The sequence below is a fragment of the Canis lupus genome, chromosome 7 (assembly GCF_003254725.2).
Source record: "Canis lupus dingo isolate Sandy chromosome 7, ASM325472v2, whole genome shotgun sequence".
Taxonomy (NCBI): Eukaryota; Metazoa; Chordata; class Mammalia; order Carnivora; family Canidae; genus Canis; species Canis lupus.
Window position 1 is genome coordinate 22,057,956 of NC_064249.1, and position 23,523 is coordinate 22,081,478.

General features: G+C 43.3%; 1 protein-coding gene across 2 annotated transcripts in view; it reads right to left on the bottom strand.

Moving 5' to 3' along the window:
* BRINP2 (BMP/retinoic acid inducible neural specific 2) overlaps positions 1–23,523 on the bottom strand; it is a 123,329-nt gene that overhangs the window by 13,456 nt on the left and 86,350 nt on the right. For both annotated transcript variants that reach the window (XM_049112213.1, XM_025430210.3), the window contains exons 3-6: positions 15,728–15,918; positions 14,252–14,460; positions 3,719–3,824; positions 835–1,071 (exon numbers count right to left, since the gene is read on the bottom strand). In XM_049112213.1, the coding sequence (XP_048968170.1) occupies positions 835–1,071; positions 3,719–3,824; positions 14,252–14,460; positions 15,728–15,918 (743 nt within the window). The remainder of the gene's footprint in view (positions 1–834; positions 1,072–3,718; positions 3,825–14,251; positions 14,461–15,727; positions 15,919–23,523) is intronic.

Below are 23,523 nucleotides of genomic sequence, written 5' to 3' on the forward strand. Positions count from 1 at the left end.
CTCTTTTACAAAAGAGAAAATGGGGATATGGTGAAGCTGTATGGTTCACATAAGCTCATAAAACTGGTTACTAACAGAGTGCCTTAGTCTTTGGAGGCTGCTTTCAGAAGATGCCACAGACTGGGTGGTTGAGAAACAACAAAAATTTATTTCTCATAGTTCAAGAAAGTGGGAGTCCAAGATCAGGATGCCAGCTCGGTCAGGTCCTGGAGAAGGCCCTCTTCTGGGTCACATATGGCTAACTCTTCACTGTGTCTTCACATGGCAGAAGGGAAGAGGGATCTTTCTGGTGCCTCCTTTGTAAGAACACTAATGTCCCATCACCTCCCAAAGGCCCCACTTCCCTGGACATCGTATTTCCAACATACGAATTTTGGGGGACACAAACATTCAAACCATCACCAAAAGCAAGGCCTCGAAACCAAGTCCTGAATCTAGATCTCAAGGTAACACAGATACTAGTTGTCCCTGTGATGAGCCATACTCAGCATGTGCTGGTGCTTCCCAGAAGCATTCTATGTACATCACGATTCAACAGACATTCCTTCTGCACCGTATATGCAGACACTGTACAGGCAAGGCCTACGCCCTCAAATCTAGTCACCTGAACTTAGGAAGTCCTCAAAATACATCTCCTTGGTAGGAGTTATGTCCATTTGCATAGACAACAAAAGATAATCCCTTGAGACTTGAGGTGGTGATATAACCTCTTAGGCTCCCAGAGACAGCAAGTGGGTGAGCCAGGATCCAAGCTGAGTTCCCCACATGCTGGGCCTGTACCTCACATCCATTTTCCACTGACAGGGAGGAAATGTGGGCCAGCCGACTGCTCACCTGATTCCTCAAACTGCCGGTTGTGGGTCACCCAAGAGTCCTGGATCTGCAGCAGGCTGTCCTCCATGGCCTGGATGTCAGCATCGGGACAGTTGCATTCCGGGAAGGTGGGGCTGCATTTGCACCAACAGTCATTGCCCTTGCAGACGAGCTCGCCTTCAGAACTGCACGTGATGTAGCTGAGGGCCGCGGCCACAAAGCGCTCACGCAGGTACTCGGGCAGCAGCACCTGCAGGCCTAGGGAAAGGACGTGTCCGGGAATTGTGGGGCAGGACCCGAAGGGACTTGGTTTCCCACACTTGAGGCTTCAGGATCCCCAGTTGGAGTTCTGCTGACTTGTGCATCATTCTGGGCCCAAGAATGGTCAGTCACCCCGGGGTCTGACCCTATGGAGCTGGTGGGGTGGAAGGGCTACCACTGCCCCTGTGACAGGTGGGAGAGGATCTGAAAATGCAGATGAGGACGATCAAAGCCCAAGGCTTAGTCGAACCCCTCACATCAGCCAAATTGAGAGCATGCATATCATATGAATGGCCTTATCGGCTATGTATCAGCATTTCTAGGATGGGAATGGGACGATGTTTCGGATAAAAGAAGAGCTTGCAGCCCTCTTGGGGAGGAATCAAGGCTTGATGGGCTTCTTGCTCTGCTTCCGATAGCCATCCTGTTTCTGGCTTCACTGAGGTGAGCAGCAGCCATCCTAAGATGTTATGCTGACCCTCCTGGGCCTCCCACCCCAGGCCTGATGACAAAGGAGGCTGCTCTGGTTAGGAAGTAGGGACAGGTTTTGCTGGTAATGTAGTGGCCAGACACCATACCCAGTACTTTCCATATATGATCACAAGTAACACCCTGGGCAGAGTGAGGCCAGATGTTCCTTCTTATAGGTGAAGAAATCTGAGCTCTGTGGCCACAGTGACCTGCCCAAGTCACAGGGCTGGTAAAGGTGGCTTGGTGTCAGACCCTACCCTTGCACCATCAGGTCATACTGCATAACTGGGACTGGCTGCCCCTGTCTCAATATGCTTTAACTCTTAAGATTTGAAAGTTAGATGATGGTAGGCATCCTAAGTTCAGTCAAGCCTGAGTAGATATGAATGGCTCTCAGCTCTCTTTTCTAATTAGCTGCCTCTGATCTTGGATAGAATCCACTAAATTGCTCCAAGCTTCAGTTTTCCTACCCATCTGTGGTGGATATTAGTTTACCAGTAACAGAATATATTCCTATTCAGCTTCAAGCCACACAGGGTGGCTGTTGGAAGCATATCAAGAGATGAATGAAGGACGGGCTCTTCTTTGGATGCTGCTGGGCCAGGCTCGAGGTCAGACCTGCAAGAGGCCACCCCAGTGGGGGCATTGTGAGAGATTTTGCCCGGAGGATGAGGAACAGGAGAAACTTCTGGATGCGGTGAGCTCCCTTCTTCTCAAATATCTGCCAGCTCTTTATTGTCACACCCTTGACCTCATCCTTGGCAGGAAATCACAGAGCCCAAAGTAGGTATCCTAGTCTCAGCAGACCTCAAAACAGAACTTAGAAATGCAGCAGCAATGGATGTCCGTTGTTCCTGTTTGAGATCCGGCTCCTATTCTGAAATGCTCCTAAATCTTTCCTCCTTGATGTTGCACCCACACTCGCACTTGAGCAGCCTACCCTGCACACCTTGTCCATGCGCTTGCTTCCAACACACACACTCCCAAGTCCTTTCTCTCCACCTCCCAACTACCTCCTTTCTCCTCACCATAACATTTCCCATTGCTATAAAATAAGTGCCCCGAGCAATGTCTGCATGAGTGATGGGCTATAAAATTAAATGGCATAAACTATTCCAAATGAACCACCAGACATTCTGAACTTCACTCATCGCTAATTTCTAGACACAAACCCAGCCCATCTAGGGACACCGGAGAAGAGGGATGCTAATTGCATTACGTGGCTCTTTTTTTTTTTTTGCATTAGGTGGCTCTAAATAAAGGAGTCTTTTACTCCTTTTTATTATATATTCCTTGATTCCGAAAGCACTGATGGGTTGCATCTGGCTCAGGTTGCCTGGAATTTGTAATCGTAGATCCTGGGTGAGGGCTATTGATTTTATAATACCAAGATAATAATATCTTAAACAGAGTCCAGTTCAGTTAGGCCTTAAGAAAAATGAACTTTTCCCATTGCCAAACAGCTCTGTCTGAATCGGTTTGCATAGCCCTGTCCCAGGATGCTCGGGGAACAGGCAGCAGGAGCTGAGCACCTCCCCCTACCTCCCAGGCTCCAGACCTAGTGTCATCCCCAGTCTTTTTGCTGGCCTGTTTGCAAGCCTGTCTTGTCCAGTTCTGTCTCCAGTGGAGGCTACCATGCCTCTCAAACTGTTCTCCTGGCTCCAATCTCCCATGGGAGAGACTATAGATTACTCACAGAAAGTAGAGACCACTCAGGGTAGCCAATGATCCCACAGTTTGGAAAGCTCTTAGTTGAGCTAGAGATGGTGGCCCCATAACCACTCTGCAAAGGCTAGCTGTTCCCTAAGGTGTCCTTAGGACAAAGCAACAGAGGAGATCATCAGACTGGGCCAAGGTATGGATGTGGTCTTGCTGTAGACAACAGTCTTGGGGAGGACTAGAATGTGGGAGGGTGTGGGCATCATGTGGTATGAACAATGGTCTCGGGTGCAGGTAAACCATATCAGAAGTTTTCTCAAAAGAATGGGGGAAAAAACAAAAAACAAAAACAAACAAACAAACAAAAAGAATGAGGGAAAGTGATGCCATACAGGTCCCAGAACTCCTAGTGGTTCTGGTCTCAGGAAGGGTTTGGCCAAATGAAGCACATGGGACTCCTTCCTGCTCCTCGGGGACCCAGACCTAACACCCACCCCATCACAGGATAGCTTACCGAGCAGCTGCACTTTGTTCTCCGGACTCTGCACCAGGACCGAGCTCACGGAGTCCAGATTGTCGTAGTTGCTGCAGCCCAAGGGGCCAGTCCTGGTCTCCGTGACCTAGAGAAGCAGGGTGTCATGTGGATTGAGACACCAAGTGGAGACCATCCCTCCACACATCCCTCCCCAGCCACCCGACCTCAGGCCCCGCAGCCTATCCTTAAGTGGCCCGAGAGTGGCAGGTGTCTTCCTGGCCCAGGAGCATAAAGCCACTCTCCTTCCTTGTTCTAACACAGTGAGTGTCAGGGGCGGAGGGCTGGCGGTGGCAGTTGTACCCAGTGGGGGGGCTTTCCGAGGGAGCCAAAGGGAATTTGCCTCTGGGAAGAGAAAATTCAACATGGGCAGAGGAAGCTGGACCTCTGAGCTCGAGTCCCCTCTTCTCCTGCCCCAGAGGGAGACAGGAGGCCAGATGTGGATGTTGTCAGCCGGCTGGTGCGCCCAGCTGCATCCACTTGACGTGGTGCTCACAGGCTTTAGGGATCCCGAAGATGAAAAGCACTAGAGAAATATGAGTTATGAGTATTATTATTAGTATTAAACATTTAAGTCCCACCTCGGCACTGAGACGTCCTCAGAGAAAATCAGCCATGGGCTTCCTGCATATTTTAATAAGTATATTAAATATACATAAACTCTTACAGCCATGTAATATTCCAAAACACCACAGAATCATTTTGAAATATTATAAAGTTGGCCTATCCGTTTTTCCCTGATGTTTTTAAAGTAGAAGATGAAGAATGGGAGTCCTTAAATGCACTGAAATAATTCCCTAATAAGAATGATGGGGACCCGCGGCCCTTTCTTCTCAGGATCTCCGAAAGCTCTGCCAACAATCAATCAACCAATCAACGAGTATTTATTGAGCAGCCACTGTTCAATTCCGTACAATTCATCAAACATTCACAGAGCGCCTCTCCTGGATTTCTTCAAGGAGTCAACCCTGATACCTCTGGTCTCTCCTGGCTCCAGGCACCTCCACTCTGCAGCAGGCACAGATGCTGCACTTGCTCATCCTTTCCCATGAGTACGTGGTTAGAGTCTGGGTCCTCCACACACTAAAGGCTCCACAGGAGTAAGCTCATCATTGTTTCATTCACCATGTTGTCAACAACAATTAACACAGTGCCTGGCACAGAGTAGATGCTCAATAACTTAGAGCGTGTTCTAAGTTATTAGAATATATTCTAATATGTTCCAGGCTTTGCAGGGTAGAGAGGTGAGCAGAGAGATGCCCAAGTTATGTGCTGTGTCCTCTGGGAAATCACACCCCGTGGGTGAGGCAGGTGTATATTCAACTGACAGACATGCATCCGAGCGGAGCAGAAGCCATGTGTCAATGAGCACAGAAGAAAACAGCTCCAGACAAAGGGAGCACAGAGGAAACAGCAGCAGAGGAGACTCAACTGAGCTGGTCCTTAAAAATAAGTAGAAGTCTGTTGAATCACTGTATTGTACACTGTATGCCAACTCTACTGGAATTAAAATAAAACAAACTGAAATAAGTAATAACAAAGGAAAGTAGAAGGGGAAAGGAAAGTACTCTGAGAACAGGGAGAAGGGGCAGCGTGAGCTACAACACACAGGCTGGGCTGCATGCAGTGAAAATGTCTAGCACCCTTCAAGTGACCAGGGTGAAGTCACCAAGTAAAGAGCCAAGTATAAATGACACTTTTAAAGGGAATCTAAAAATAAAAAATAAATAAATAAAGGGAATCTAGTATTTTTAGTCTTAAAAATTACTCATGGAACAGAGTAATTAAATGAAGGACGGTTTGATACTGACTAGAAATACAGTAGGGAGATGGGAGAGATCCTTGGGACTTAAAGTAGTCTGAGAAGGCTTCATGGAGGAGGTGAACCACGAAGGATATATAAGAATGGAGGGAAAGGAGGAGGGAACTAGGAGAGAGATAATTACAGACAAAGACAGAGGGGCAGCCACAGTGCAAGAAAAGCAGCAGAACCCAGCCCTCATCAAGAACAGGACCAAGACCATTGACAGGGGCAGTGATGACTTCTCTACAGTTGCAAGCTCATCCTCCAATATCATCCCATTTAACTTCACAAAAACTCTGAGACAGTCTCACTGCCATCACTCTCCAAAGAAGGAAACCAAGGTTCACAGAGTTACGAGGCCCAAGGCCACAGAGCTGTGAGTAGCTAAAACAGGATTTTAATGTGGGGGATCCTCAGGCCCATCAGTGTTCCTTCTGTCTCCTGTGAGGATGTGTCAAAGGACCACAGAAAATAGTGAATTAACCCCCTTTGGATGACATCACTTCTCAAAACAGGTATAAAGAGAGCAGTTCATCCCAAATAGTTTAGTGATCTGCCCTCTGTTCAGAATGTGAACACAGGGCAAAGCAAATTGTATAGACTTGAGACCACAGTCTCCTAATACTACAGATGAGGAAACCGTGGCCAGATGAGTTAAATGATTTACTCAAAGTCACACATCTAGTTAACCTGCACGGCTAGGATTCATTCAATGCATTCATACATTCTTTCACTCACTCATTTATTCAATGTAACAAATATGCAAGGAGCATCCAGAACTCAGTGTAAGGCAAGTCACTGCCATAAGGAGTTTACAGACAAGTGGAAACATGTTTCTCTAATCCCAGCATTCGGGCTGTTACACTTGGGCCTGCGTCCCTCCACAGGTGGGCGCTCGGTGCCAGGTAATGGCTCTGTATTGATGGGTGACTGGCTGTCAAACCTCAGGGGGAAGGCAAAACCAGGCTTCTTTCAAGGTGAGTTCATCTCTATGGTGTAAGAATCCCTGTGAAAGGAGCCCTGGCTGAGGACTGGCCCAGCTCTTCTGGAGTGAGATGGACTGAAGGGCAGTGGGGAATGGTGGGGTAGATGGTGGGTGGGTGTGGTATTTAGGACACTTGCGTTTCCCCGCCTCCAGGTAAGCCGGCCACCACACGGTCACTGAGCTCTGCACTGGCTTTTCCATCCACCCACCCCTAAGTTGGTTGCTCACCAGCCTCAAGTCCAGGCAGGGAGGGAGCTACATGTCTTCTGTAGGAGTAGGATGACCAGCCAAGGAGGAGAACAGCGAGCAGCCGCTCCCCTCGCCTCTCTCCCCCCACAATCCCCACCTACATAGATCCATCTGCTTCCCCACCACTGCCACCATCTCATGCAGCATGCCGGTCTGGCTCTGACGCTGATTTCTGACCTTCACTTTGCTATTCCCAAAGGTCAGCTCCACAAGAGGACAATCAGGTAAATCATTGAAAAGATCTGGGTAGCTTCCCTTTGTTCATCTTAGCTCAAGGACAGGAATGAGGAAGAGACAAAGGCTATGATTCCCACGCTCATTTCCTTCGAGGGAAGGAGCCAAGCCAGATCTCCGAGAGGGAAGAAGGCCTACTCAGATCATGCTGGATCCTAAAGTCATTGCTCTTTTCACTGCTGTTCTACCTTGAGCCACCTCTGTCCTTCTTAGAGACCTAAGGAGATGGGAAGGAGAAAGGGAGCTGGGGAGGGTCCTCTTACAGCTATTCCCTGGGCACTGACTTGATAAGCAGGACACCTAAAGACCCCTTTCCCCAAGTGTGCGGAGTTCCAGAGACTCTGGACAGTCAGTCCAGAGAACTGTGCTTTCTCTGTAGCAGAGGCAGCCAGCTGTGTCAGGTTACAAACAAGGCCCATAGAAGTAATGGAAAGTGCAGTTCACTCAGGCACATGCGTTCAAAGAGCATCTCAGATAAGCTTTCAGAAAGGGAAAATAATTGTGTGCTAATTGGTCTGTTGACAGAGACTGTCCTGCCTTCAGAAAGCCCTGATGGATCTCAGGTTCATTAGCACATCCAATTTTCCATAAATACCAGATTGTGCAAACCCTCTTTCCTGCCAGCCCCCTCTCCTCGCCTTGCCCTTTCTTCCCCACTGCTCTTGTCCTACCGAGGGAGACACCTGTAAAGCTAAGAGTGTCTAAAATGGGCTTCTAACTATGAACTATAGGGCTGGGCAGGGCGAGCACAGCTGATGGTGTTTGTGCTTAAAAGAGCTGCAAATTGAATCCCAGGCTGTGGCGCCCAGGAATTCAGACAAACCTTTTTAAGGATGCTTTGCGAGAACGCATCCTTCTTGCTATCCTGGGACCCAGCCGAAGTTCTGTGTGGGCTCTTTTCAGTAAGCTCTGGAACATATCAAACCAATCTTTCCCCAATCTTTGAGTAAGTAGAGGGTAAGCTGCAGCGGAGAAGCAGGCTCCTCTGCTTAACGGCTCTGATCCCTTCCAGGGGTTGTACACAGCACATACAGTGCACGGCATTCAGCCCTTTACAGTGTGCAAAGTGTTTGCATGAACTATGTCATTGGGTGTCACCCCAACCTTATGGCAGAGAAAGGGGTGATATTCACAATATCAGCAGGTAAGACCGGAGTGCGCAGACTAATCAGAAAAAGTACAGCGGCGGTACCAAAGTAGCATTCTGGAGGCCTCCTGGGGTCCATTCACCCATAGGGGAGATCTGGGGGCTTTAGGTGAGAGAAGAAGGTGGTTAGGATGGCACCCAGCGGCTGGGCGAAGACTGTTTACCCAGCTGTCATGGAAGTGGCTTGATATTCTAATAACTGGTACAGCCTTATCAGCTGAGTGTAAGCCCTGGGTACAGGTGAGTCAGATAATTGGTAATGCCATGTCCTGGAGTACGCTGACTTCTCAAGGTCATAGGAATGGTGAGCCCCAAGGCTGAAACTCAATCCCAATTCTCCTCACTTGGACAAGCGTTTCCCACTAAGCCAGGGAGCCTGCTTTCACCTACCAAGCATTTTATTGAGGGTTTCACCACATGCCAGCTGCTGTGAAGGGACCTGGAACTGTGTGCATGCTACAGAGTCCCTGCTGCTCTAAGCCCTCCTGCCACACTTGTGGCTTTGGGGAAGTGACAGTGGGGGTGTCAGCAGTTGCAATATAAGGTGACAAATCCTGTAACAGAGGTGTGCACTAATCAGGGTAAACCTTGCAACAGAGTGGGATGTTCTATCAAGTGAGCAGACTGGTGGGATAGGCTGCCAAGAACCTTCCTTTGCTCCTTTATTCAGCAGTGCGTGCTTAGATCACAGGGTTCTCTAGACCTCACTACGCTATATGAGGAGGAGAACCTAGAGGAATGGAAGGTGGAGAAAACACTAGATGATCCTTGTTTTCTTACTGCTTCTCTGAACTGTCTCCCATGGGGAGAGCACATTGCAGTCCTCAACAGAGAAAACACCAGGCTGATCAACCCAGCAGAGGATAAATTATGATCTCACACTCCATGTGTAATTGGAGGAATTCCAAAAAGAGCCTTCCAAGGATGGTGGCCTCACTTTTGCAGAGATAGACAGTGACTCTAGTTCTGGAAAATGCATCATCCACAGACCCTATACTAGATGTGGCTTTGGGTGCCTTCCGATCTCTCTACCACCTGCAGGCTCTGCCAAAGAGATGAGTCCAGTCAGCCACATTGGAGACTATGTATTAGACTCTTTGTGTTGGACTAATGTGGACCTTGAACCAGATTTTTCCTCAAGGGACTTTAGAACTGTGATACTGAGAGAAAAAAATGTAAGGGGTGGTGGTGGACACCCTTAAAATTCAGAATAAACAATTATCAAGCAATTATTATGTGCCAGGCCCTGAGCAAGACTACAGCAATGAACAAGCATGGTTCCTGCCAGGATGGCATTGCTTGAGAGAGAAAACAGAAGGGGAGTGTTCATTGTGGGCCAGAGGCAGCTCCAGAGCAAGGCAGAGTTAAATGTAAGCTGAAGTCATGGGTATACAGAAAGTCTAGAAAACAACAACAACAACAACAACAACAACAACAACAACAAAGAACTTGGACAAGAGAAGCCAGAAGATGAAACAGATGAAAAAAACACATGGCATACGTTTCACTAAGAAACAGAGATGTAGCCTCGGCATCTCACTGTCCTACAAGACCTGGAATGCATTTCGTGTCTTGTCCTTGGAGATCTGTGATATTCTTCACCACAGTCCTCTAAATAAATCACCTTTATGCTCAAGTGACCTTGAGTGGCTTTGTCTCTTTTCAGCTAAACATGCTTCTGTGCCCTTGTACACACACTGAGAAGAACATAACCTATGTGGAAAACATGGTCAGAGACACAGTCGCTCATTCAATCAGTCAACAAATCTTCACTCATTACCCATAATGTGGCGAGCTCTGTACACTCAGTGGGAACCAAAGATGACTAAGTCCATCCCCCAAGGACCTCGTGGTCTCAGAGGTCATCATGTTAGCTAGCGACTAGAATTCAGACTAGAATTCAAATGATGAGCCCTATAAAAGAGGTTTGTGCTTGAGACACTGCAGAGGAGCATTTTAACCCCCTCGGGAGTCAGGAAGGACTTCACAGAGAAGTAACCCTGTTGACTCACGCAAAGAAGTGTGAGGAAGAGCCACGTAGGTAAACAGGCAAAACACACAGCAGGTGCCCAGGAAGTATGTTTGAATAAAGACAACTGGTCAGACAGGACTGGGTGATGTGATAGAAATGGTGAAGAAAGGGCTGAGGCGGGAAACAGGGCATTGAGAAGAGACAAAAGAACAGTCAGGACAGACCTTTGATGGCCTTGGTTTTGTTAAGAAGAGTTACTCTTTTTCAAGCTCCAATTGTGCTGTGGCTCACGTATTCCATATATTTTCTTATTTGAGCCTCCTAGAAATCCATCGAGGTAAAAAATATTCTTTTTCAATAGTTTTGAGGATGAGAAAAGTAAGGTTCAGAGTAGTTTAGTAACTTGCTCATAGCCTGCCAGGAGCAGTGGCACAGCAAAGACTCAGGTGTGGTCCTATGTCCTTTCCATTGCGTCCCATCACCACCATGGCTGGAGTGCAGTGGTTTAAGCAGGGTGCATGATGATTTGCACATATGCAGGTGGCAGAGAGGGTGAGTCTGGGAGAAGAGCTGAGAATGGAAGCTAGTTCAAAAGACAATGTGAGAAAATCGGGCAAGAGTTGACCTGTTCCTGAATTAAGGGGATGGCATGGGCCTGAGGAGGCAGCAAAGGGCAAATTGAAAATCTATCCATGGGCCATGGAGTCTAAGGCAAACAGGCAAATGAGGCCATGATAGAATGCGAAAAGTTGGCCACATCAAAGGATAGGAAGGAACATTCATGGGACCTTTGAATTATTGATCCAAGTCTACCTTTCATTTCTAGACAAGATCAATTCTTCTCCATCTTGGACTCAGCCCACTCGCTACCCAACTAAAGGGAGAATGGGGCTCCCCAGAGTTCTATCTTCTTGTTAAAACCCACTCTGTGCCACTGACAGTTTCTTTTATCATTTTAAGCTGCCTAAGAGACCAGCCTCCCAAATGTACCCTACATCCCTGTTAACCTCAGCCCTTATCCTCTCAGATTCTCACTCTAGACACTGTACATCCCCTGATCCGACCTCTTCTCTTCAGTTAGCTTCCAAAGTGCTCTCTCAGTCCCATGATCAGTCTTCAGCAAGAACCTCTATAATCTCAATCTCTTCTCGAGAGTCCACTTCATCTTTTTGTATTAACCACAGCCCAGCAGACGCTGAAGACAGGGGATCCTGAGCAACCTTCCCTAGGGGTGATCCACTGCTTTCCCACACCTCTCACCACTGGGCAAAGGAGTGATAAAACTCACAGCTATGCTGACCAGTCCCATGTTATAATTATGACCATGGGTATCAAATGGGCCTGCAGGGCTGCCCAACAATCCACAATATCGATCTTGTAGTTGAAACACCTAACTCCCAGTCTTCTGGAACCATCTCCTACATTCTTTCCTCAACAATTCCTTCCCCTCCTTTTTAGCCAAGGACTCCAATTCTTGGCAAATAAGGAATTGGATCAATCACAAGAGGACAACCACATCCTCCCACCACATCTGCATCCTACTGCATGGTGTCCTGTGCACTTGAATGCCTCCTGCTACAAAGGATGGGATGTTTATGCCTCTATGTAAGACTCACTCCTCCATGGAATATCAGCCTCTCCTGCCTACCTAACTGCCCTTGCAATTGCCTCCTGTTGCTCCTGCATCATTCTCTCCCTCTCTTCTGAATCATTTCAATCAACTTGCCAAGATTCGAGTATCTTCTATCTTGAAAACGAAAACTCCACCACTCTTGACCTTCCACCAGCTATCAGCCATTTTTTTTTTCTGTTTGCTTTTATAGCAAAAACTTTAGAGAACTGTCTCTACTCCTCTGATTCCTCACTTTGATTTCTCTCTTGAACCTTCTATACTCGGTCTTTTGTACCTGTCATGTCACAGAAACCACTCTTATCCAGATTGCTAGTTACCTCCATGTTACCAGATTGAAGGTCCATTCTCTGACTGCTCCACAGCATACAACATAGTTGTCTGCTCCTACTTTGGTGAAACACTTGCTTCATAAGGTCTTGTGATTTGACTTTGGTTCTTTTCATACCTTTCTGCCTGGTCTCAGCCTCCTCTATTGGATCCTCCTCTTCTTCTCCACTTCTGAATATTGATATGCTGCACAGCTCAATCCTACATCTGCTTTACCACTACTCAAGTGATCTCATCTCACTCTTTCCCATGGTATTAAATACCAACTACACATGTGTATCTATTTGTATGCCAAATGATATCTCCAATCATGACCTTTCTCTTGAAATCTTAGTGTTTATATCCAACTGCCTGTTAGATATCTCCTCTTGGATGTCTAATAGGAATGTCAAATTCAATGTGTCTAAAACCAAGCTCTTGATTTGCTTCTTTCAGATTGGCACTTCCCCCAGCATTGTCCCTCTCAGTAAATGGAATCACTCACTGTTCATCTGACTCCTCATGCCAAAAATCTTGCAGTTAATCTTGATTCCTTTCTTCTAATTTATTAGCTAATCCTATAGGTTCTACCATCAAAATATATCCTGCATCTGCCAACTTCTCACTGCTTCTGTACAGCCAGGTTTGTCTGAGCAAGCCACCATTATTTCCTTCCTTGACCGCTGCAATAGTTGCTGCATCGGTCTCCATGACCCCTCTTTCTCCTCTCTTCCCTAATCAATAATGCCCTCATGATCTTAACATCCTTTATTGATCTCTGTCTCAGGCAATATACCACCAGGGGGGAGATAAAGTTTTCTCTGTAGGCTCATCTCCCACTTCACCCCTCTTTTGACTGCATTCCAGCTACATGACACAATGTTTCTGGATCCTAACACGTATTACCCCAAACACACTTCAGGGCAACTGTATCTGCTCTCACTCAATATACTCATATGGCTCCTTCCCTCCCTTCATTCAGATCTCTCCTTAAATGGTATTTCTTCAAAAAGGTCTTCCCCAAAGTTCTATGTCCCCATCATTCTCTTTCCTTTACCCTGGCTCCATTTCTTCATATCATCAATCCCACCTGACATTATATATTTAATTAATTTTGTCTCCATTACAAGAATTTAAACTTCATGAGGGCAGAGACTTTATATGTTTTGTTCATTCTGGGGTTCTCAGTACCCCGAGCAGTGCCTGACACATAACAGGTGTTCGATAAATATCTACTGAATGAGTAAATAAGTGAACAAAACTTCCTTCAAATTTTGGGTGTGATAAAAGCAGCATATAGCACAAGACTGACCACCACTCACCACCCTAACTTTATATTTAGAATAAAATAATCCAGCATTCTCAAGTATTGTCATTGGTATTCCCCTCCCCGAAAACAACTTGAACTTTCCTAGAAATCTCCTAGATGTAAGTAGAGAAGATGGGATGGAGGTTATAATCATTAATGTTATAGTAACTATTGATCATTTTCCAACATGCATGAGAACATATCACTCCTCTGATTAGAACTCTCTGGTTGTTTTTCATTGTGTTTTGACATATTAAAATTCCATATCATGGCCATGTGACCTGGTTCCAGTCTACATCTGAATCCCATCTCATATCAGTGTCTTCCTGTTCACCTTACCACAGTCACAGCAGTCTTCTCTGTGTTCTAAGGCACCAATCTGGTTCCTGCCCCAGAGCCTTAGCACTTACCTGTTCTCACGTCTGAATACTCTTCCTTCAGGTCATTCAGATGTCAGCCTCAAAGTCTAAATCCAAAGTGCCCTTCTTCCTGGACCAATCTGGCTAATATTAGCTGTTCCCTTCTCTCACCCCAGGAAATCTGTACCTTCTGACTCTGTCCTTTCTTTATATCTTTATCTAAAATGACTTTGCTTTTACTTGTTTGATATCCTCACCTCTCACCAGAATGTAACCTCTGCAGAATAAGGACTTTGTCTACCCTTCACAATAGGCTGTTGGCTAGTGACTGCCCCAGAGTAGAAGCTACACGATTATTTGTTATGCAGTGAAGACCTGGGCCCCTACCGTAGAGCTGATTGTGCTTTCCCACGTCCAGTAGTCAGGCCTGGCTGCCTCAGAGCCAGTTCCAACTCCAGCCTCCCTTTGGCTTCCCTCTGCCTGTCTCCCCCCTCTCCCAGTGCTTCTCGGCTGTTACCTTGATGGCGCCTGTGGCTATCTGGATATGGTGCAGCCGCCTCAGTGTGCTCTCTCTGTCGATGAAGTAGGAGGCTGCCAGCTGGTGCAGGGTCTCCAGGGACACAGCAGAGCTGTTTCCACTGCCCCCGACCACAGGTACACTTCCTGCTGTCTCTGTCTTGCGGCTCAGTTTTCGCTTGTCCACAAAAATGGTCAGAGACTCCTCTCCTATCACAAATAACACAGGTTCATTGGTGAGGCCTTTTGCTCCTTAGTCCCCTACCAATTAGAACACGAAACCCTTGGCTAGAATAGTCGGGAGTTCAGAAGGAGTGCGTTGGCCCTGCAGACGACCTCTTACCCATCACTGTCTTTAGAATGGTCTCCTCAGACAGTACACGGGGTAACAGGCATCACCGCTCCAGAGGCCCTCCTCCCTTTGCCTTCATTCTTTAACTATTCCATAGCTCATTCCCTCCCCTCCAGCTTATCCATTTAACATCCTTTATTGATCTCCCTCTCAGGCAATCTACCTCCATGGGGGAGATAAAATTTTCTCTCTCAAGTTGTTTATAAGAAGTCACCATGGATATTTCTGCTCCCTCAGAAAGGGCAAAAGCCTTGAAGTTCAACCTGCCTCCTCCCCATCAAACACTCAACACCTACCACATGCTGACAGCTGGCCTGAACCCTTGGAGAGATCCTTTTGGTCCATCAATGAGCTAAATGTTATAATAAATCCTGCTTTCTGGGATGCCCGGGTTGCTCAGTGCTTGAGCGTCCACCTTCGGCCCAGGGCGTGATCCTGGAGTCCCGGGAGTCCCATGTCGTCGGGCTCCCTGCATGGAGCCTGCTTCTCCCTCTGCCTGTGTCTCTGCCTCTCTCTCTCTCTGTGTCTCTCATGAATAAATAAATAAAATCTTAAAAAAAAAAAAAAAATCCTGCTTTCTTCTTCCCAGGGCAGAGAGAACTCTGCCTCTTCAGAGCTTTTGATTTGGCCACAGGTTGCACTATCCCCACTCCCAAGGCAGCCCAGGACCATTGGAATTTGTTTGGCCAGTTACCAATCTTCAGGGAGGCAAGTAGGGATCAGGGACTCAATGGACATTTACTTCTTTGCCTCTGGGTCTGATAACTAGAGCCACAGCAAACATTAGATGCGGAGAAGCGGCTGGGTTAGAAGGCTCTGTTAAAAGAAAACTGGGAGCGCCCCCTGCTGGCAAGTAGTTAGTAGGAGCCTGTCAGTCCCCCAACCTCCTTACCCCACACCCCCTCCTCAGGAGGATGCTTATAAGCAAATAGCAATGTTCTGGGGGTGAATCTGGTTATCAAGAGATCATACCGTTCTCAAAGGCACCGGAAAGAAAACGTTTCTCAGGCAATAACAGGCCAGGAAGAACCAAAACCCAGGAAGGCTCAAGCTCTACTCAATGGGTCTTAAATCTATTTTCTATTATCTGGCAGCCAGTTAGTGTAGGATCATGATGTTGCTTACCTCCAAGGGTGGCAGAAAGTAAGAAATGAGTGCCGTACTTTTTTATCAGGTTTTCGGTAACCTGTTGTAGGTTGGGTCTCCTTCCGAGGAGGCGAATGTTCCGGATAAATTCTGGGGCAAGAGGCAATGGCAAACTGAAGAAGTCCTTCCTTTCCAGAGCCAAGTTGTTTACTTTCCAACGGGCAAACTCCCTGGAGGAGAGATCAAGGGATAAAGAAAAACTCAATGTATTTAAGAAGAAGAAACATAAATTCTGAAGTAGGTAATGCTCTTTCTCCACTGGCACCACGCTCACTTCCCCTCAACACACACCTCTTCACATAGAGGCCCCCAGTGACAGAAAAAGGTCCTCTGTCCTCCCACCCAGCCTCCCCTTCCCAGGCTGTGAGAAAGACTTCCATCAGAACTTTTTCCATTCAGCTTTCTCACTGGAGAGTAGCTAATCAGCTTATTCATATAAAGTTAATCATGTGGTATAGTGTAGTATGGGGAGAAATATGCAAACAATGAAAATATGAGAACAGTGGTTTGTAGAGATATGATCTAGTTACAGTTGCTACTCAGTGGATGAGTCACATCACATATCGTGACTTCAGTTACCCATTTATAAAGTCAAGAGTTTGATCTACAGCAACATTTCTCAAACCTTTTGGTCTCAGGACCCCTTCAAACTTTAAAAAATGATTGAGTCCCCCATGATGTGGCTTATGGCTATTGAGGATTGCCACTTTAAAAATTAAAACTGAAAAAAAACGAAATTTGTTATTTTATTTAAAGATAACATCAGTAAATTACATATAACATAAATAACATATTTTTATTACAATAACCATATGTCCTAAAACAAAACCAATGTAGCAAGAAGAGTGGTATCACTTTGCATTTTTGCAAGTCTCTTCAATATTTGGCTTAGTAGAAGAGAGCTATACTGTCATACTTGTTTCTGCATTCAATCTGTTGTGATAATTGTGGATATTCTTCTTTGTGGATATTTGTTGTTCACTCAACAAATGTCATTCCTTAAAGGTTAGCTACAGCCTGGAATCTGAAACCAAATCAATGCATCTTTATAACTCTGCTACATTAAATCCAGTGTTCTATACTGTGCTTTGAATGTGTCCTCTTACCCTTCATGATTTTGAAACATCATGCACTGGTCATCTAAAAAATATGAGATCACTAAATTATTCAGATCTTCCACATTGTGACACTTTTTATTATATAATATCAAAACACGGGATCCCTGGGTGGCGCAGCGGTTTAGCGCCTGCCTTTAGCCCAGGGCGCGATCCTGGAGACTCGGGATCGAATCCCACGTCAGGCTCCCAGAGCATGGAGCCTGTTTCTCCCTCTGCCTGTGTCTCTGCCTCTCTCTCTCACTCTCTCTCTGTGACTATCATAAATAAATAAAAATACCTTTAAAAAAAAAACCACCATATTTGTTAATATCACAAATCTCATGAGTAAAGTTGTTAAATATTAGAACTGCTACCAAGCTCATAATGACAAATAAGAGTTTTCCAAAATTCTAATTTTCATTTGAAAGCTTAAATTTTATCATTGGCAACAAATACTGTTAGTCATTTTCCTTGAAGAGGTAGGTTTATTTCATTTCCTTTTTTTTTTTTAAGAAAATGTTTGCCAGATACTAAAGTATAAATAACAATAGTTTGTCTGTTGGTTGTTCTTTCAAGAAAAATTCAGTTCCAATGAAAAAGCAGCTACTTCAGTTCACAGTTCAATCACAAAAGCATTTTTCCCTGAGACAATCATTCTTCAATAGCCTCAGATGTGCTTTAGGTGTATTTTCCAATTCATCATACAAAATATTAAAAAGACATGTACTCAAGGGTCAGGATCCAATAAAATTAATAAACTTGACTACTTCAAGGACATTCTTATAAGAATCTAGCATTTGTGTGTGTGCGTGTGTGTGTTTAGGTGCATGTATGTAATGATAAGGAATACATGACTACTGGTGTCATTCGGCGAGACTGCCTTAATTCAAATTAAGATGATTTATTTTCACACCATTAGTGTAGATGTCAACATGGATATCCCAAAAAGGCCTAAGAGGGTCCACCTTTTGAGAAGCCCTATTCCACAAGATGGCAAGAATTCCTTTCTAGTCCCATCTAGACTTTTAATCTTCATGCTTTGTTCCTCACTGAAATGTCTGCATTTTAAAGGGGATACATTTCCAAGAGGAATTTGTCCTGGGATGAAATTTAAAAGACCATGTCCATTAGTAAGAAAAGATTCTTCATGGTCTTTCACATTATACTCACAAGGGCCAGCTCTGCTGCCTTAGGAAACAACAAAAGGCAAAGTCTTATCAACCTTCTCACCCATCCCAACTGTGCCCTTCACGACAGTACTAAAGCTCACTCTAACTTTCTCCCCAAATCCATGGACTACAAATTATAGGGCAGTAGAAAAAGAAAAGAATTCCAAAATAAGTGAATAAAAGTCCATGCCCAATTTAAGGCTATAGAATTCTCCCATCTAACTCCAGGGACTAAGAGAGGAGGGGCATGTGCCAAATATTACCAGGGAAACAAAAGAAAAGAGATGACTAATAATTCAAGGTTCCAACAAAGTCTTTTAAAATTTCCATTGTGTGGCTTTATTTATCTAAGCAGGCAAGTTCATAATAATACATTATCATTTATTTCCTTTGTACAGGAAATGTTAAACTTTAATTAAAGTAGAAGGTATTTGTCAAAGTGTTTTCTATCCCAAATCCCACTGCAGCATGAAGAACAATTGCTTGATCCCATGTCTAATTGGCCAAATGACCAATCAAAAGACATAATGTGACTTAATAGACTTTTTTTAAAGACTCAACTATATGCTGCCTATAAGAGATTCACTTCGGCATTAAGGACACCTATACTGAAAATGAAGGGATGGAAAAAAGAAACTTGGGGTAGTTATATTTGTATCAGTTAAGGTAGACTTTAAGCCAAACTATAACAAGAGACAAAGAAGGTCATTCTATAAGGACAAAGGGATCAATTCATCAAGAAGATACAACATTTGTAAATATTTATGCACCCAACATAGGAGCACCTAAACATATCAAGCAAATATTAACAGATCTGAAAGGAGAAATAGACCATGCTTCAACAATAGAGGGAGACTTCAATACCTCACTTTCTACAAGGAAGAGACCATCCAAATAGAAAATCAACAAGGGAATATTGGCCTTACACTTCATATTAGACCACATGGACATAACAGATATTTGCAGAACATTTCATTCAACAGCAGCTGAAAACACATTCTTCTCAAGCACACATGGAACACTCTTCAGGGTAGATCACATGTTAGGTCATAAAACAAATTTTAATAATTTAAGATGACTGAAATCATAACATGCATCTTTTTCAACCACAACTGTATGAAACTAGAAATTACAAGAAGTGGAAAATTCACAAATAAGTAGAGATTAAACAACATGCTCCTGTAAAACCAATAGGTCAAAGGAGAAATCAAAAAGAATCTTGAGACAAATGGAAATGGAAACACAAATACCAAAACTTTTGTGATGCAGCATAAGTAGTTCTAAGTGAGATGTTTACAGTGATAAATGCCTACACTAAGAAAAAGTAAAGATCTTAAATAACGACCTAATTCACACCTCAAGAAAAGGAATAACAAATTAAGCCCAAAATTAGTCGAAGGAAGAAAATAACAATGATCAAAGTGGAAATGAATGGCATAGAGACTAAAGAAAGAATAGAAGAGATCAATGAAAATAAAAGCTGGTTTTTGGAAAAGATTTTTAAAAATACACAAATCATTAGGTAGACTAACCAAGAAAAAAAAAAGGAAAGAAAATAAATAAATAAAATTGGTAATGAAAGAAGAGACATTACAACTGATACCACCCACATAGAAAGGATCACAGGAGACTACAATGAATAATTATATACCAATAAATTGGACAAAGTATGAGAAATGGATAAATTCCTAGAAACATATAACCTACCAAGACTGAATCATGAATAAATAGAAAATCTAAACAGACCAACTACTAGAAAGAAGACTGAATCAGTAATTAAAAAAAAAAAAAAAACTCCTAATAAACAGAAATCCAGCATCAGATGGTTTCACTGGTGAATTCTATCAGACATTTAAAGGAGAATTTTTACCAATGATTCCCAAATATTTCCAAAAATCAGGAGAGGAGGAAAACTTCCAAACTTATTTTATGAGGCCAGTGTTACCCGGATACCAAAACCAGACAAGGACACTATAAGAAAAGAAAATTATAGGCCAGTATCCCTGATAAACATATATGCAAAAATCCCCAACAAAATATTGGCAAACTGAATTCAACAGTACATGAAAAGAATTATATACCATAATCAAGTCAGATTTATTCCAGGAATGAAAGGATGGTTCAACATTTGCAAATCAATCAATGTGATACACCACACTAATAAAACTGAATATAAAAATGATACGATCATCTCAATAGGTAGGAAAAGCATTTGACAAAATTCAGCATTGATTTATGATTTAAAAAAAAACCCTCAGTAAAAAGTGTATAGAGGGTATACCTCAACATAATACATACCATATATGACAAGACTGGAGCTAACATTATACTCAATGGTGAAAAGCTGCAAGCTTTTTCTCTAAGGTTGGAACAAGACAAGGTTGCCCATTCCTGCCAATATTCAACATAGTACAAGCAGTCCTAGCCAGAGCAATTACTCAAGAAAAAGAATTAAAAAGCATCCAACTCAGAAAGAAAGAAGTAAAATTGTCAATTTGCAAATGACATGGTTTTATATATAGAAAACCCTAAAGACTCCACAAAAAAAAAAAAAACCAACCATGTTAGAATAAAAAAAAATCTAGCAATGTTGCAAGATACAAAATCAGTACATAAAAATCAGTTGCATTTCTATAAACTAATAACAAAAAACCAGAAAGAGAAATTAAGAAAATAATCCCATTTAAAATACATCAAAAAGAATAAAATATCTAGGAATAAATTTAACCATGAATATAAAAGGTCTCTACACTGAAAACTGATACATTGATGAAGAAATCGAAGAAGACACAAATAAATGGAAAGATAGTCTATGCTCATGGAGTGGAAGAAGCAATATTGTAATATCCATACTATTCAAAGCAATCTACAGATCCATTGTAATCCCTATAAAACTTCCCATGGCATTTTCCATAAAATAGAAAAAACAGGGGCAGCCCCGGTGGCGGTGGCGCAGCGGTTTAGCGCCGCCTGCAGCCTGGGGTGTGATCCTGGAGACCGGGGATCGAGTCCCACATCGGGCTCCCTGCATGGAGCCTGCTTCTCCCTCTGCCTGTGTCTCTGCCTCTCTCTTCTCTCTCTCTGAATGAATGAATAAATATCTCTTTAAAAAAAAAAGAAAAAGAAAAAACAATCACAAAATTTGTATGGACCCACAAAAGACTCCAAATAGCCAGAGCAATCTTGAGAAAAAAGAACGAAGGTGGAGGCATCACACTTCCTAATTTGAAACTATATTACAAAGCTATAGTAATCAAATCAGTATGGCATTGGCATTTAAAACAGACACATTGGCATCTATGCTAAGTGAAATAAATCAGTCAGAGAAAAACAAATACCATATGATTTCACTTATAGGTGGAATTTAAGAAACAAAACAGATGAACATAGGGGAAGGGAAGGAAAATTAAAATAAGATAAAAACAGAGAGGGAGAAAAAACATAAGAGCCTCTTTTTTTTTTTTAAGAGGCTCTTAATCATAGAAACAAACAGGGTTGCTGGAGGAGAAGTGGATGGGGGATGGGGTAACTGGGTGATGGGCATTAAGGAGGGCACGTGACATAATGAGCACTGGGTGTCATATGCAACTGATGAATCACTGAATTCTACCTCTGAAACTAAAACAAAACAAAAACAAAAACAAAATCAGACACATTGCTAGTGGAGCAGAACAAAGAACCCAGAAACAAACTCACACGTATATGGTCAATTAATTTGTGACAAAAGTGCCAAAAATACATAATCAAGAAACAACAGTCTCTTCAGTAAATGGTAATGAGAAAACTGAATAACCACACGCCAAAGAATTAAACTGGACCCCTATCCTCCACCATACACAAAGACCAACTCAAAATGAATTAAGACCTGAAACCATAAGCCTCTTAGAAGAAAGCTTAGACAGGAAGTTTGACTTGGGTGTTGGGGATAGTGTTTTGAATCTGACACCAAACCCAGCTTCACTGCTTTGTGGTAGGCCACACACAGATTTCATCAACTAATAAAGAATTTCTATTCTATGATTTAGATTGCTAGGAGAAATAAAAGGCAGGCATTCGTCCATTTTTCATAATTTCTTACAATGGTCAAAATCCCTCACCAAAAGGAAAGATCATCTTACTATAGAGGTGACTCCCACTTTAATTGAATTTAATAAATAAAAAGTGGTGGTCACATTGTGTGCTCAGTCTCTTTAATCAGGACTGTTAAAAAGTACCTCCCACAAGAAGCTTTCCTTGACCATCCCATCCAAAAGAGCACCCTCTCTCTCTCATTCTCTGTCCCCAAGCTCTGCTTTCTGTATCTTTTTTTTTTAAACACTTATCATTACCCAGTATAATACATTTTTTAACTCTCTTTCTCTCCCAGTAAAAGATAAACTCTATGAAGGCAAGAGTGATTCTTTGGTTTCATTCAACAGCATAGAACAATGCTGGAAGTTCTAACCTGTCATATTGTTAGAAGATACCTTTGTTGAATGTTTGGGATATTCCTTCATTTGTTTTATTTATGTAAAATAAATAATTTGCTTTATATCATAGCTCTCCTAATCCTTTAATTGTTGGAAAATTATTGATGACTAGATAAAAAAGTTACAAGATGAGCATACATAGAAGCAACTGCCTATTAGCAATTGATCTGAAATGAAAACAAAGCACCCTAAAGGGGTATGCATATCAAGGGGAGACTTAGATTTGACTATAAAATGTAACTGACAGGCATGATTTTGTGCATTTTTTTATATGTAAATCAAGGCACAGATGGCATTTTCTCATGCTTTGGTAAACTGAATCTGGGCCCTCTTCCATCGTCTTCAGTTGACACAGACAACTTCCACACCATAGGGCACATTCTGAACCCATGGTCCACACTCTAAAGTCCCACAAGTACAGAACCCCCATCCAGATCTGTGCTTTATGTGCAATGTTAATGATCAGCAGCTCCAACCTCCTACAATGGGTCTAACAACAATTTCTGCTACACTCATGATGTTTAAGGTCACCAAAAGAAGCAACTATTTTGGAGTTATGCACTTTTCCTCAGTTCTCTCTTTTTTAAGATTTTATTTATTTATCATGAGAGACAGAGAGAAAGAGAGAGAGAGACAGAGACACAGGCAGAGGGAGAAGCAGGCTCCATGCAGGGAGCCAGATGTGGGACTTGATCCCAGGACTCCAGGATCATGCCCTGAGCCAAAGGCAGGTGCTAAACCGCTGAGCCACTCAGGTGTCCCAACTCTTCCTCAGTTCTTATCTCTCTTTGTCCAACATCAGACTTGGAAAATCATATATTTTATACAAATCAAAAAGAGTTTTGAGCATATATCAGTGAAATGAATGAGGCTACAGAAGTTTAGAAAGCTAAGTAATATGCCTGATGTCACACAACTCAGGGCTGTTTGAATTAGAAGAAACACTTTAGTACTATTTGCCAATCTTTCTCACATTATCATGTACATTGAAGATTCTCTATGTGATACATTGGGATCAGAACTCAGGAGATAAGCACAGG